Source organism: Lemur catta, chromosome 1, assembly GCF_020740605.2.
Source record: "Lemur catta isolate mLemCat1 chromosome 1, mLemCat1.pri, whole genome shotgun sequence".
In the NCBI taxonomy this organism is placed as follows: Eukaryota; Metazoa; Chordata; class Mammalia; order Primates; family Lemuridae; genus Lemur; species Lemur catta.
In genome coordinates this window covers 120,279,338-120,293,104 of record NC_059128.1, presented here as the reverse complement: position 1 = coordinate 120,293,104, position 13,767 = coordinate 120,279,338, and the positions used below count along the sequence as shown (strand labels likewise).

Genomic DNA, 13,767 nt, shown 5'->3' with positions numbered 1-13,767 from the left:
CACCTGTCAGAATTTGATTTTTTTACTTAATAATATATTCATGTGGTTCTAAATTCAAAAGGTAGAAAAGCATATATGGTGAAAAGCCTATTGAATGATTTTAACTTAAGTCAGCAGATTAAATGAAAAAAACACCAGCTACTCCTGGAACCATGTGACATGACAAGAAAAACTGTAGAACTAGTGATATGACAAGAAAAATAAACATGGGCAAGATCTCTGGGTTTCATAGAAAAGGCATAAAACTAATCCAAGGCAATCACGAAAACTCCATGGAGAAGATACACTTAAGCAGAGGTGAAGTCCAAAATATTTCAACAATGTTTCAGAAGAGCGCTGCCCACCTCTATGACTCCTGTGTTAACCCTTTAGGTGCAAGATGGAGGGGAAGTAGGGGGGGTGCCGACCCTGGCTCTATGCTGAGATCTAAGCGATAAATGGAGGCTAGTTGGGTCCAGAAGGTGGGAGAACAACAAGCTAGGGGCATAGCTCAGGCAAAGTCCCTGGGGCGTGCAAGCAGGTGAGCAAATGAGGCTGCAGGGAGTTTAGGGAATGAGATCTTATAAGTGTCTGAACAGAGAAATCGTAGCTACCAAGGATTCCAGGGCTATAGAGCATGAGTTCTTTCTGTAGATGATGCCAGATCCCCAGGTTTGAGCAATGGGAGAGGACCTCAAGGTCCATTGAGGTGGGTGACAGAGAGGACCTCCTCTCTCCTCCAGCCCATTTTACAAATGGACAAACTAAGGCCCAGAGAAGGCCAGGGAGCTCCGTAAGGACACACAGCCAGGACTAGGACCCAGGCCTTGTGAATCCTGGCCCAAAGGGAGTCAGAAGTGGGTATGGAGCCTGCCCTAGGAAGAGAGGGGGTGACCACACTGACTGTCTGTCTGTCCTGCAGGCCCGGGGAGAAGGAGAGATGTCCAAATCCCTGTGGTTCAAAGGCGGGTAAGTAACAGAACTGGGCTGGGAGGAAGTTTTGAACTCAGAGCCCAAGGCTGGTTTATACCCAAGCCTCAGACTGCTAGAGGGTAGGGAGGGGTTTTGTGCAGACAAAGGACAGATTCATCATGGACAAAATAACGTGGCCACCCTCATAAGACACCTAACCACAGGCAGATGCCAAGGGCAATCATCTTTGAATCGATTCAAAGACTTTGAATTCTCACAGCAAACCCAGGGCAGGAGCCCTGCTATCCCTACGTTACAGATGGAGAAACCGAGTCCACAGCCACTCACATAGTTCAAGACCATTTCCCCATGGAAATAAATGTAAAATAAAGCAGGAACTATTTCCTACACTGTACATTCTGCAACCCTGGAGCAAAATTTTTGCTCTGATTCTATTTTTAAATGCCTCAGATTAATGCTACAGTTGCTAGCTCTTTAACTAATGATAGTTGTTTAGTCTTCAGTGGAACGTGTGGTCCTGTCTGACCTCCTAACTTACTGATTGTCAGGGGTGTTGGATGGTGAGGTTAGTGCATGCACAAGATATTTTAAAATTATGCCCATGGTTTAAAATAGCAGCATGACAGTGACCTCTTTCCTTTGTACGTCCTTTGCAAACAGGCAGGGAGACAGCAGCTGGGACTCCCAAACACATGAGCAGGTGCCCTGGCTGGAGAGTCCCAGGTGCAGGGCCTGAGAGGGGCTCCTGTGCTCGTGAGTTAGGAAGGAAGCGCTCTCAGGAGAAAGCCGGGACGCAGATGGCGTCAGGCCGGGGAAAGATGTGTCTAGAGGTCTCTAAGCTTCAGCTCATCCTGCAGAAAGCTCTGTAGCAGGAATAGCACCACAGGGCTTGTCTCTCAGTGGCCAATGGGAACCTTCTGGAGAGAAGCCACACCGAAACCTCTGTGGGATGGCTGCACCTCTCAATAAAGGGGGTTTGGACAGGTCACTACAGCATCTGCCACGGTGGCCATTTCAATTCACCAGCTGCGGCAAAGCCACCAAGAGACAGCAACACAATCACAGTTTCCAGTTCTCCCTTTTCCGTTCGCTTCAAAATCCCTCCTTCCCAAACAGATTCTGAACATACACTGTATTCCCAATGTTGAGCATAAAGAAAGGTTTCCTGCCTATTTTAGTCAAATGTTCATTCAAGGTGGGCAACTGCCTTATCTCCCCATTTTCCAGATGGGGAAGTCGAGGCCAGGGCCTTCATTTCCCAGGGCTGCTATAACAAAGTACCACAGAGGGATGGCTTAAAGCAACATATATGTATTCTCTGTCCATTCTGGAGGTGTCAGCAGGGCCACACGCCTGAAATCTGTAGGGGGAAGCCTTCTGTGCCTCTTCTCACTCCTTTGGTTTGCTCAAAATTCTTGGCCAACAAGGATCAGTTTGTAGGTGCATCATTCCAATCTCTGCCTCTGTCACCACAAGGCTGTCTTCTCCGTATGCATGTCTTCTTATAGGGACACCAGTCACACTGGATTAAGCATCCACCTCACTCCAATATGACCTTATCTTAACTAATTACATTTGTGACAACCCTGTTTCCAAATAAGGTCACCGTCTGAGGTCATAGGGGTTAGGGCTTCAACATATCTTTTTTGGAACACAATTCAACTCTTAACACCTGGAGAGGTTGAGTGTCCTGCCCAGGCCTCTGGTGATGCCTGTGTGAGGAACTGGGTGGCCTGGACCCTCCAAGTCTCTGTGTATCTTGCAGCCCAGGGGGCGGTCTCATCATCATTGACAGCATGCCAGACATCCGCAAGAGGAAGCCTATCCCACTCGTGAGCGACCTGGTAAGCACCCATGTCCTTCACTCCCCCAGCAGAGCAGGCCTGCTATAAGCAGTGTGTAACCTGTGCAATTGTCCATGGTGGACCTGGGGCTGGGGGCTGACTAGGCTTTCTGTGGGACTAATGTAGTCTGATTTCTACTCCACGTGCTGCATGGACACTTCAGGCCATGGTGAGTGGTGGTGACATTGGCCCCTTGGGATGTCCTCTACAAACCCCCTCACTGGGCTCTTCTAAACCAGCCCCCCAATTCATGGGTTCTGGGGGATTCTTCCCATGTCCCACTGTTCATGGGTAGGGAAGAGAACATAAGACTCCCCACCTATGAGCTACCTTGGTTCATGGTGAGGCTGATGGTTTTGCTCTTTGGCTGGTGACCACAGCCAAGCATGGCTCCCAAGGCCTATACTGGGGGAGGGGTGTGAGTCTGGTGTGGGCTGCTCACCTCCCAGGGTCCCTTCCAACCCAGAACCTCTGTCACTTCCTAATTCTTTGCTGGGTCGGCCCCTGCTGCCATCGTGACCTGTTTCCAATTGTTCCAATCTGTGGCGGGTGGCCCCAATTCGTGGCCGGCCTTTCCCATCTGTGGCTGTGAATTCTCCTGGCGACGATCCCCTGCGTGTCAACTTCTGTGACTCCCACTTCTGTGACCTTCCCTCCCCAGTCCCTGGTCCAGTCCAGGAAAGCGGGCATCACCTCAGCCTTGGCCTCCAGCACGTTGAACAACGAGGAGCTGGTGCGTGAGGCGCCTCCTTCCACCTGGTGGGGGTGGATTGGGCTGGGGACTCCTGGGAGTATCGGAGCCTCTGAGGACCCCCGGGAAGAGGGGCTGTGTGACACACACTGGCATAAAGCGGCGAGGATTCCCACGGCGTGGGGGTCGGGGAGGGGATGGAGACTTCACTGCGCCCAGCACTGGGACGGAGCAGGGCAAGACAGGGACAGTGCCCGCTTGCAGGTTAGGGCCACTGCTGCACCCTAGCTGCACCCTCAACTTCTCCGCAGAAAAACCACGTTTACAAGAAGACCCTGCAAGCCTTAATCTACCCCATCTCGTGCACGACGCCACACAACTTCGAGGTGTGGACGGCCACGACGCCCACCTACTGCTACGAGTGCGAGGGCCTGCTGTGGGGCATCGCACGGCAGGGCATGCGCTGCACCGAGTGTGGCGTCAAGTGCCACGAGAAGTGCCAGGACCTGCTCAACGCTGACTGCCTGCAGCGTGAGCGCGGCTGGAGTGGGGGTGGAGGGTGTCCAGGCGGGCCAGACCGGAGGGGCAGGCGAAGGGCGGGACACCACGGGGTGGGGCAAGGGACTAAGACAGGACATCATGAGAGGTGGGGCGCTGCCGGAAGGGAACAGCAGGGCCGGTGGGGTCAAGGGTTGGGGGATGGAGGGGTGGGGAAAGGAGACGTGAGGGGTCAGAGGAGGGTGGGGCCCTGCTCAGGGACTAGCTAGACTGCAAAGGGACGGCTTAATCGGAAGAGGAGGTTCCCCTGGAGAAAATGGGTTAGCGAAGGGTAGCTCAGAGGAGGGAGTGGGTTTCAGAGAGGGAAGAGGCTCAGACTGGGAGGGGACTGTGGAGGAGAGGGCTTGGAAGAGGGTGGGGACTCAGATTGGTGGCTGGTGGAGGAGCCGGATCAGAGAAGGGCAAGGACTGGGGAGGGACGGAATCAGAAAGGAGCTGGGGCTCAGAGAAGACGCGGGACTCGGTGGGGGCGTGGCTTAGCGAGGGGCGGGGCTCAGAGAACGGGCGAGAAACGGGGGGCGTGGCTCAGAGAATGCGAGGGGGGAGGCTGGACGGGGGTGGGGCTCAGAGGGGGGCTTACTGAGGAGCGTGGCCCAGAGAAGGGGCGGGGCTCCGAGAGGGGCAGAGCTTTTTGGCAAGGGCGTGGCTATGAAAGGGGCGGGGCTCAGGGTGCGGCTCAGCGAGGGGCGGGGCTCAGGGAGGGGGCGGGGCTCAGAGAAGGAGCAGGGTGCGTGGGGGGATAGCGACGGCCATGGGGTCCCCGCAGGTGCCGCGGAGAAGAGCTCCAAGCACGGGGCGGAGGATCGGACGCAGAACATCATCATGGTGCTCAAGGACCGCATGAAGATCCGGGAGCGCAACAAGCCCGAGATCTTCGAGCTCATCCAGGAGATCTTCGCCGTCACCAAGAGCGCGCACACACAGCAGATGAAGGCGGTGAAGCAGAGCGTGCTGGACGGCACGTCCAAGTGGTCGGCGAAGATCAGCATCACCGGTGAGGGGCGGGCCCTTCTCGGCCTCCAGCGCCTGGTCCCCTCGCCCGGTGTGTTGGTCCCCTCTGCTGCGCGAACGTGAGCGCGCCCGTGTCCGTCCCGCGTCTGCGTGCGCGTGCTCGTGTGGGCAGGCACGTGTGCCTCCAAACGCGTGTACCTGACATTCTGTCGGGGCGCGACTTGCTTGTGCCCTCCAACAGGAAGCCCCAGGAGGAGTTGAGGGCACGTGGTTTACCTGGGAGGTGACCCCACAAACCCCTGGTGAGGGGTCGGGACGTTAGACAGAGAGGGGAGGAGCCCTGAAGGGGCGCCAACAAGCAGGCAATGATGTGGGCGCCTGGGACCATTAAGGGACGATGTTGAGCGTGCAGTTCAGAGTGGCCCCACGCAGGGACTAGGGCACTTGGATTTTCCCATAAACAGACCCAAGGATGGGGATTTCAGGGTACATGGGCTATTTAGGAAGTAACCCCAGGAAGCCCCCGTGAGGGGTGAGGATGTGAGTCACGGAGGGAAGGCACCCCGCAGGGGTGCCAATGGCAGGTGATATTGTGGGCAACTGGGGCTCAGTCCCCCTGGGAGACATCAGGGAGCTCACGCCCCTGGGCGAAGGGGCTGGGGCACCTTCCCATCGTGTGCTGGCTGATGGCTCCCTCCGTGTTAACTCTCTAATAAGCCTGGTGTGCCTTGTGGTGGTTCTTGGGCCACATCGAAGGTGTCCCCAGTCAGCAGCTTGGAACACGTGGCAGTGACTGTTCTCAGCCTGCCTTGCTCCTTGAATGCATATCTGTGTTTGTCCTGTGTGTCTTTCAGTGGTCTGTGCCCAGGGCTTGCAGGCAAAGGACAAGACGGGATCCAGTGACCCCTACGTCACAGTCCAGGTTGGGAAGACCAAGAAACGGACAAAAACCATCTATGGGAACCTCAACCCCGTGTGGGAGGAGAATTTCCACTTGTAAGTGCCTGGCTGGGTGCCCAGCCCCATGAGTGGCTCCCAAGACTGGCCCTGTGCTGGCCTCCCTACCCCCACCCCTGATTCCTCTTCCCTCTGCAGCGAATGTCACAACTCCTCCGACCGCATCAAGGTGCGCGTCTGGGACGAGGATGATGACATCAAATCCCGTGTGAAACAGAGGTTCAAGAGGGAATCTGATGACTTCCTTGGCCAGACGATCATCGAGGTGCGGACGCTCAGTGGCGAGATGGACGTGTGGTACAACCTGGGTGAGAGGAGGGGGTTCTGGGGGGGCTGGACCTGTGGGGGGCATGGAGGAGGGGGGCCCAGGGATCCAGCCAGAGCGCAGAGCCCACCCAGAGGGGAGACACACATTCTCAGGAGGAGTTTGGTGGGGGAGCCCAATCTGATGGGGGAAGCAGGGCCTGGGAGCTCATTCCAGGGGAGACACAGGCCCTAGAGCTGCTAATCTAAGGAGGGAGACAGAAACCTAATCTGAGTGGAGAAGCAAGGCCTGGGATCCTAGTTTGATGGGAAAGACAAGGAATTCTAGTCTAACAGGGAGACACAAGCCTAGGGGGCCAATCTAAAGAGAGACACCCAGGCCTTAGTCTCAGATTCCCAAGAGGGCTACAGATTCATGCATCATTAAAATAGCCCAAGGCTGTACTGGGAAGTTCTGAAGTTGCCATCTCTCTCTGCCCTGCAGACAAGCGAACTGACAAGTCCGCTGTGTCAGGCGCCATCCGGCTACACATCAGTGTAGAGATCAAAGGCGAGGAGAAGGTGGCCCCCTACCATGTGCAGTACACCTGTCTGCATGAGGTGAGGCCCGCTGCTCGGCCCTCCCACACCACCTCTGACTGCCTGCTCCTCATCTCCGGGTCCTTCCTTCTGTCCCGGCTCTAAACACGCATGGGTGGGCTGTTTGTGTCTGGGTCTGTCTCTTCCAGCTGCCTAGGGATTCCTAGAGAGAACTCTAGCCCCACCATTTAGTTTGTTCAATGAATGCTGGTGAATGAATGAATGACTAAATGGACAAATGAGTGAAGAGCAGATAAAAGGATGGATGGGGAGATGGGTGAGTGCATGGAAGGATAGATACATGAGCTGGTGTGTAGATGCGTGAATAGATGGATGATGGATGGATGTGTTCTTAAACTGTTAGAAGCATAGATGAGTAGATGGGTACATTTTAGTGTAGTTGTACAGATAATGGGTGGGTAGATAGGTAAAGATAGATGGATAACTTGATGGGTGGATAGATAGATTGGTGGATAAATGGTTGAATGCATGGATAGATGAATTGTTGGATGGACAGATTAAGTTGTAGTAGATATATGGAATGGATGGATGGATGGATGGATGAGTAGTCAAATTATTAAAAGGAAGGATGAGTGTATGGGTGAATTTTTGAGTAGCTGGATGGGGACAGATGTGTGGTGAGTAGATGGGTGGGTGGACAGATGGATAGATGGGTGGGTCAGTGAATGGATGGGCAAGTGCATGGATAGACAGACATGCAGATGGATGGGTGCATAGAGTCGTGGATAGATAGAGGAGGCATGTCTGCATATGTGGTTGAATTACTGAAAGGATGGATGAGTATGTAGGTGAAATTTTGGGTAGCTGGATGGGTGGGTTGGTGGATAAATGAAGCATAGGTGAATAAATTGATAAATGAACAGACAGATGGACAACATAAGCTGCCTCAGACCCTGGGACCTCTCTCAAAGGATTGATGCTCCTTGCATTCTCCATAACAACACCTTCTCCCCCTTGTTGGCAGAATTTATTCCACTTTGTGACGGATGTGCAGAACAATGGGGTTGTGAAGATCCCCGATGCCAAGGGTGATGACGCCTGGAAGGTGTACTACGATGAGACAGCCCAGGAGATCGTGGATGAGTTTGCCATGCGCTACGGCGTCGAGTCCATCTACCAAGCCATGACGTGAGGCTGCAGGCTGGGGCAGACATAAGGGCGAGGTGCAGGACACAGGAGGGTGTCACCAAGTGGACACTGGCAATCTGGAGTGGGAGGGAGCCAGGGAGGAACCAGGTGTGACGGGGGCTATGCGATTCCCCTGGAGATCAGGAGAGGGCCAGATTGAGCTGGAGTGACAGGGACCAGAGAGCCTCAGTTAGAAGCTGGGATGAGGCCAGGTGTGGTGGCTCATGCCTGTAATCCTAGCACTCTGGGAGGCTGAGGCGGGAGGATCACTCGAGGCCAGGAGTTCGAGACCAGCCTGAGCAAGAATAAGATCCTCGTCTCTACTAAAAATAGAAAGAAATTATATGGACAGCTAAAAATATATATAGAAAAAATTAGCCGGGCATGGTGGCGCATGCCTGTAGTCCCAGCTACTTGGAAGGCTGAGGCAGGAGGATCGTTTGAGCCCAGGAGTTTGAGGTTGCTGTGAGCTAGGCTGACGCCACAGCACTCTAGCCTGGACAACAGTGCGAGACTCTGTCTCAAAAAAAAAAAAAAAAAAAACTAGGATGAGGCAGCCCAGAGGGTTGGAAAGACAGAGACAGGAGACACAGAGAAACCCGGAGGACAGAATCAGACAGGGACATGGCTTGGGGGGCGAGGGAGGCATTCTAGTGGGGAGCTCAGCCTGGCCTGGTGGGACCTCTGGCCCAACACTTCCTGCTCCCTCTCGCCAGCCACTTTGCCTGCCTCTCCTCCAAGTACATGTGCCCCGGGGTGCCCGCCGTCATGAGCACTCTACTCGCCAACATCAATGCCTACTACGCGCACACCACCGCCTCCACCAACGTGTCTGCCTCTGACCGCTTCGCTGCCTCCAACTTCGGGGTCAGTGGTAGGGGCTGGGTGCCCAATATGGACCTGATTTGCTGTGTGACTTTGGACTAGTCACTTCCCCTCTCTGAGCCTCAGTTTACCCCTCTGTAGAATGGAAACAAATGTTATGGGGGTTCCGTACAATGGTGTATGGGGTATACTTAGCGTATAGTCGGTGCTCAGCCAGGATGGCAGCCACCACCATGAGCTGCTTCACGTAACCGCCATGTCCCACCTTCATCCATCCTCCTTCCTCCCCTGCCTCTGTAGAAAGAGCGCTTTGTGAAGCTCCTGGACCAGCTGCATAACTCCCTGCGGATTGACCTCTCCATGTACCGGGTAGGAAGCGCGTGCACAAGGATTTACTGGCCCCCGTGCACTTGTGTGTGCCTGGAGGGGACAGCTGCCAGCAGGTGTGTACATGGCAGATCCCATTTTAACACATGCAATGTGTTCCTCTGACACGCGTGCACGTATGTGAGCACTACCTGCCCAAAGGTTGGGTGCATCCAAGCAGAACCCCAGTTGCATCAAGGCGCTTTAATTGCCACCCCCCAGCCCACCTTCTGAAACTTGGGAGCCTTTGTATCCCCCTAAAACACTGTCTCCCATCCTCCCCCAACCTTCTTCCATAACCCACCTCTCTTGCTGCTTCCGACAGAATAACTTCCCAGCCAGCAGCCCGGAGAGACTCCAGGACCTCAAGTCTACCGTGGACCTTCTCACCAGCATCACCTTCTTTCGGATGAAGGTAGTGAAGGGCCTCCTTAGCCCCCACCAAGGAGGATTCAGGGCTCCCGGTTCCCAGAACAAGTACCCCTGGAAAGTAGCGCCCTTTCTCACTAAACTTCTGCCTTCATGCTGCTTCATCTCCTTAACCCCAGCATGACTCATAGCCACTTCCTGGGTACCTGCTGTGCCCACCCATGCCTGTCCCCTCCCTTCAGGTACAAGAGCTCCAGAGCCCACCCCGAGCCAGCCAGGTGGTAAAGGACTGTGTGAAAGCCTGCCTCAACTCGACTTATGAGTACATTTTCAACAACTGTCATGAGCTGTACAGCCGGGAGTACCAGACAGACCCGGTGAGGACCCCAGACAGGGCAGGAGAGAACAGGGGACATCACCTGAACACTGGCCCAAGTCCCAGCTCTGCCCCTTCCTGAGGGATCTTAGCCGATCTCCGCCTCTGTATCTTTTGGTCATAAACCCACATCTCGGGACTGGGGAGAAGATTTATGAGACACGAGCTTCAGACACAATACCGTAGGCACACAGCACATTTACCTGGCTGCATGGTTGAGGCTGGCATAAGGCGTGTCTGGCAGAGAGTGAACTGTACAGTGAACGTTGAGTTGAATTGAATTTCTTGAATGAAGTTCAGTTTTGGTCACTTTGCCTCAATTTCAGATCTTCCAAGTGCTTCTCTACACATGCAATGCCCTGGGTTTGTGGATAAAGTTTCAAGGAGCTTCTAGTCTATTATGGAGAAAAGATGTACGAATTAGAAATTTACAACCAAGAGTGGTTTGTACTGAGATGGGGGGATCTCCCTGCTCCAGCTTCTGACAGGATATAACACATGAGCCTGGTTCAGCTCAATGTCATTTCCTTGTGTTCCTTTCCTCTCCATTGACTTGACCTGAAATCGGTCACGCTTGTCTGAATTGGGTTGAGGTGAACTGAATCAAATTGGGTTGAGTTTCGTTCAACCTTAGTTTAGTTCCATTTATTTCTGTTTGGTTGATTTAAGTTAAAATTGTTCTTGATGAATTAGAGAGCAGAACTGAGCTCCATCAAGTGGAGTTTAATTGGGTACAAACTCATTCTTTCCCATTCGGTCAAGTTATTTTCAACAGGGTTAAATCAGCTTGCGTGAAGATGCGCTGGGGTGTTGAATTGGGTGCAGCTGATTTCAGTTGCATTAGGTTGAATGAATTAGGCTGATTTCAGTTCGTTACACTCATTTCTGTTAATTAACTAAAGTTGAGTTGAATAGACCTGCGCATGTTGGGTTGGGTTTAGATGTGTAGAGTCAGGTCGGGTTGACTTGCAATGAGTTAGATCCAATTGGGTTGGCTTGGGTGGAATTCAAGTCAACTTATTTCCATTCTTTTGACTTGGGTTGATGTAGGTCTTGGAAAAGTTGATTAGGTTCAATCCAATTGAGTCCATTTAGTTTAATTCAATCAAGTTTAATTCCACTCCATTCAGTGTAATTGGCCCACGTTCAATTCCACTGAATTAACTCTGAGGAGAACTGACTTCTGTTAAGCTAAGTGGGTTTGATGCGCATTCGTTCTCGTTCCATCTTGCTTAGTGCAGTTGAGTTTGTTCAATGAATTCAATTCCATTTATTTCCATTCAGTTCTATGAGTTGAGTCTAAAAGTCTTAAGCTTTGCCAAGGTTCGTCGACATGAGCTCTGTCTGGGGCAGTTCGTATGAGCTCAGTTCTTTTCCATGGCTTCCTACCTGAACCACATCCATGTTAAGGGGGCCCATTCTGCAACAATTTCCCACCCCTCAGTAATGAACTGATGGAGGCACCAACCTCTGGGCCCCTTATAACCAACGTCTCCGCTTTTCAGGCCAAGAAGGGGGAAGTACCCCCAGAGGAACAGGGCCCCAGCATTAAGAACCTCGACTTCTGGTCCAAGCTGATTACACTTATAGTGTCCATCATTGAGGAAGACAAGAATTCCTACACTCCTTGCCTCAACCAGTGGGTTGTGTGTCTGTGTGGTTAATTATCTGGGGCCCAGAGTGTGTGTGTGTGTGTGTGTGTGTGTGTGTGTACAGCTTTGTGTCTTGTGTGTAAAAGTGATCATGTCTAATTACACATAAAACATGTATGTGGGGGCAATTTGGGGTCTGATTGTGCCTGTGTGAAATTCAGATATGGGTATAATTTGCAAACATAAGCAAAATTGCATGCATGCACACAGTCGCTGGGGTCATCAGACTTGTACTTTATATGCACTGATTTGTATGAGTAACAGTGTGTGCATATGTATATAATCTTGTGTGTGCGTATAGGTTCATAAATAACAAGAGATAGTGTTGCTCAAGTATTTACCATGTACTAGTCTAAGTGTTGTACATTTAAATTGTATTATATCTGACATGTGTGGACGTATGTAATTTTGTCCATAGTTGTGGTCAATGGGTTTAATTGTGTACATGTGTATAATTGTTGTGTGCATGTCAATATACAATATTGTACAAGATACAATGTTGTGTATTGTGTAATTGTACGTGAATGTGTGCAGTCTTCATTTGTGGATCTATGTGTCTATAGAATTTTCATTTGCATTTAGTTGAATGAGCTGTTGTGTATTTTTCCTTCCCGAATTGAGCACGAGGGAGGCCCCTAACTTTGTGGCACTAACATCTCCTGATTACTTAGATACAGAATTAAGATCAGGGATTTGGATGGATTGGAGGGTGGGCAGATGAGTGGATGGATGGACAGGTGAATGGGTGGATGGATTGGTGGAGGGAGGGGTGTGTGGATAAAGGAATGGATGGAGGAGTGAATGGATGGGTGGATAAGTGGAAGAATGGGGGACTGAAGAATGGATGGATGGGTGGAGAGATGGGGTGACAGGTGACGGGGGTGAATGGATGAGCGGGTAGTGGGATAAGTGGGTGGATGAACAGGTGGAGGGATGGGCAGGAGGCGGGGGGTGGTTATGGGCTCAGAGAGAAGCAGGGCCTTAGTGCAGAATCGCTCAGCAAGTCAACGGCTAGGAGAGCACTGGACTCTAGATCCCTCCACCCGCCCTACACGCCCCTTTGGGGCAGGGAGGGACAAAGTAGCCTTTGCCATCTGGCTTCCATCTGCAAAGGTGTCATGCTTCCATGACCTTTGCCAGGTTTCCCCAGGAGCTGAATGTGGGTAAAATCAGTGCCGAAGTGATGTGGAATCTGTTTGCCCAAGACATGAAGTATGCCATGGAGGGTGAGTGCCCCAGTCCGTGTGTGTCCCCCAGCCTGGCTACAGCAGGTGGCAGTGCCTCAGTGTCCCCTCCAAGGCTGCAGGTGCCCTGGACCCTCCTGTCTGTGTCAGACAACACTGATGACCAGAGCAGGCAGCCTCTGCGGTGACGGAGGGTGGCAGACCCTCCCCACTGACCTGCCCCCTCTCCCCGTACCAGAGCACGACAAGCACCGCCTGTGCAAGAGTGCCGACTACATGAACCTCCACTTCAAAGTCAAGTGGCTCTACAACGAGTATGTGGCAGAACTTCCTGCCTTCAAGGACCGCGTGCCCGAGTACCCCGCGTAAGTCCCCTGGCCCAAGCCCGGCCCAAGTGAGAACTGTGGCGCCGACAGCTAGGAGACCCAGAGAGAAAGGCTGACCTCCTCAGAGTTACCTGGGCACCAGGGTCACAGGTGGGGCCCAAACCCAGGGTTCTCTATTCTCAGCCATTGAACTTTGGGCCCATAGCCCAGAAAATTCGGAGTCATAACAGCAGCAGTAACCATCCCTGGGCCATTTCTCATTTGATCCTTTTGACAATCCTATGAGATGAGGTGGGATCGTTATAACTCCCATTTTGTGGAAGAGGAAATGGAGAGTTGGCCAGGTGCAGTGGCTCACGCCTGTAATCCCAGCACTCTGGGAGGCCGAGGCGGGAGGATCACTTGAGTCTAGCAGTTCAAGACCAGCCTGAGCAACATAGCGAGACTCTGTCTCTACCAGAAATAGAAAAATTAGCCGGGCGTGGTGGCATGCCCCTGTAGTCCCAAGCTACTCAGGAGGCTGAAGCAGGAGGATTGTTTGAGCCCAGGAGTTTGAGGTTGCAGTGAGCTATGATCATGCCACTGCACTCTACCCAGGCGACGGAGTGAGACCCTGTCTCAAAAACAAAAAACAACAACAACAAAAAGCAAATGGAGAGTTAAAGATGCCAAATGCCTTGACTGAGGCAACAACCATTCAGTGATGGAGCCGCGACTTGAACTAGGGACGTCTGACCCCCAGGCTGTGTGTTGGAGAATGGTAT

General features: G+C 52.5%; 1 protein-coding gene across 4 annotated transcripts in view; it reads left to right on the top strand.

The window, feature by feature from the left end:
* UNC13A (unc-13 homolog A) overlaps positions 1-13,767 on the top strand; it is a 60,642-nt gene that overhangs the window by 27,670 nt on the left and 19,205 nt on the right. For 3 of the 4 annotated variants that reach the window (XM_045553259.1, XM_045553264.1, XM_045553257.1), the window contains exons 12-27: positions 902-948; positions 2,678-2,756; positions 3,418-3,489; positions 3,759-3,978; positions 4,772-4,999; positions 5,811-5,952; positions 6,052-6,221; positions 6,662-6,777; positions 7,742-7,905; positions 8,622-8,772; positions 9,031-9,099; positions 9,422-9,511; positions 9,708-9,842; positions 11,347-11,480; positions 12,634-12,719; positions 12,916-13,042. In XM_045553259.1, the coding sequence (XP_045409215.1) occupies positions 902-948; positions 2,678-2,756; positions 3,418-3,489; positions 3,759-3,978; positions 4,772-4,999; positions 5,811-5,952; positions 6,052-6,221; positions 6,662-6,777; positions 7,742-7,905; positions 8,622-8,772; positions 9,031-9,099; positions 9,422-9,511; positions 9,708-9,842; positions 11,347-11,480; positions 12,634-12,719; positions 12,916-13,042 (2,030 nt within the window). Of the gene's footprint in view, positions 1-901; positions 949-2,677; positions 2,757-2,919; positions 2,926-3,417; positions 3,490-3,758; positions 3,979-4,771; positions 5,000-5,810; positions 5,953-6,051; positions 6,222-6,661; positions 6,778-7,741; positions 7,906-8,621; positions 8,773-9,030; positions 9,100-9,421; positions 9,512-9,707; positions 9,843-11,346; positions 11,481-12,633; positions 12,720-12,915; positions 13,043-13,767 lie in introns of all 4 variants that reach the window. The other variant, XM_045553251.1, reaches the window with a different exon arrangement.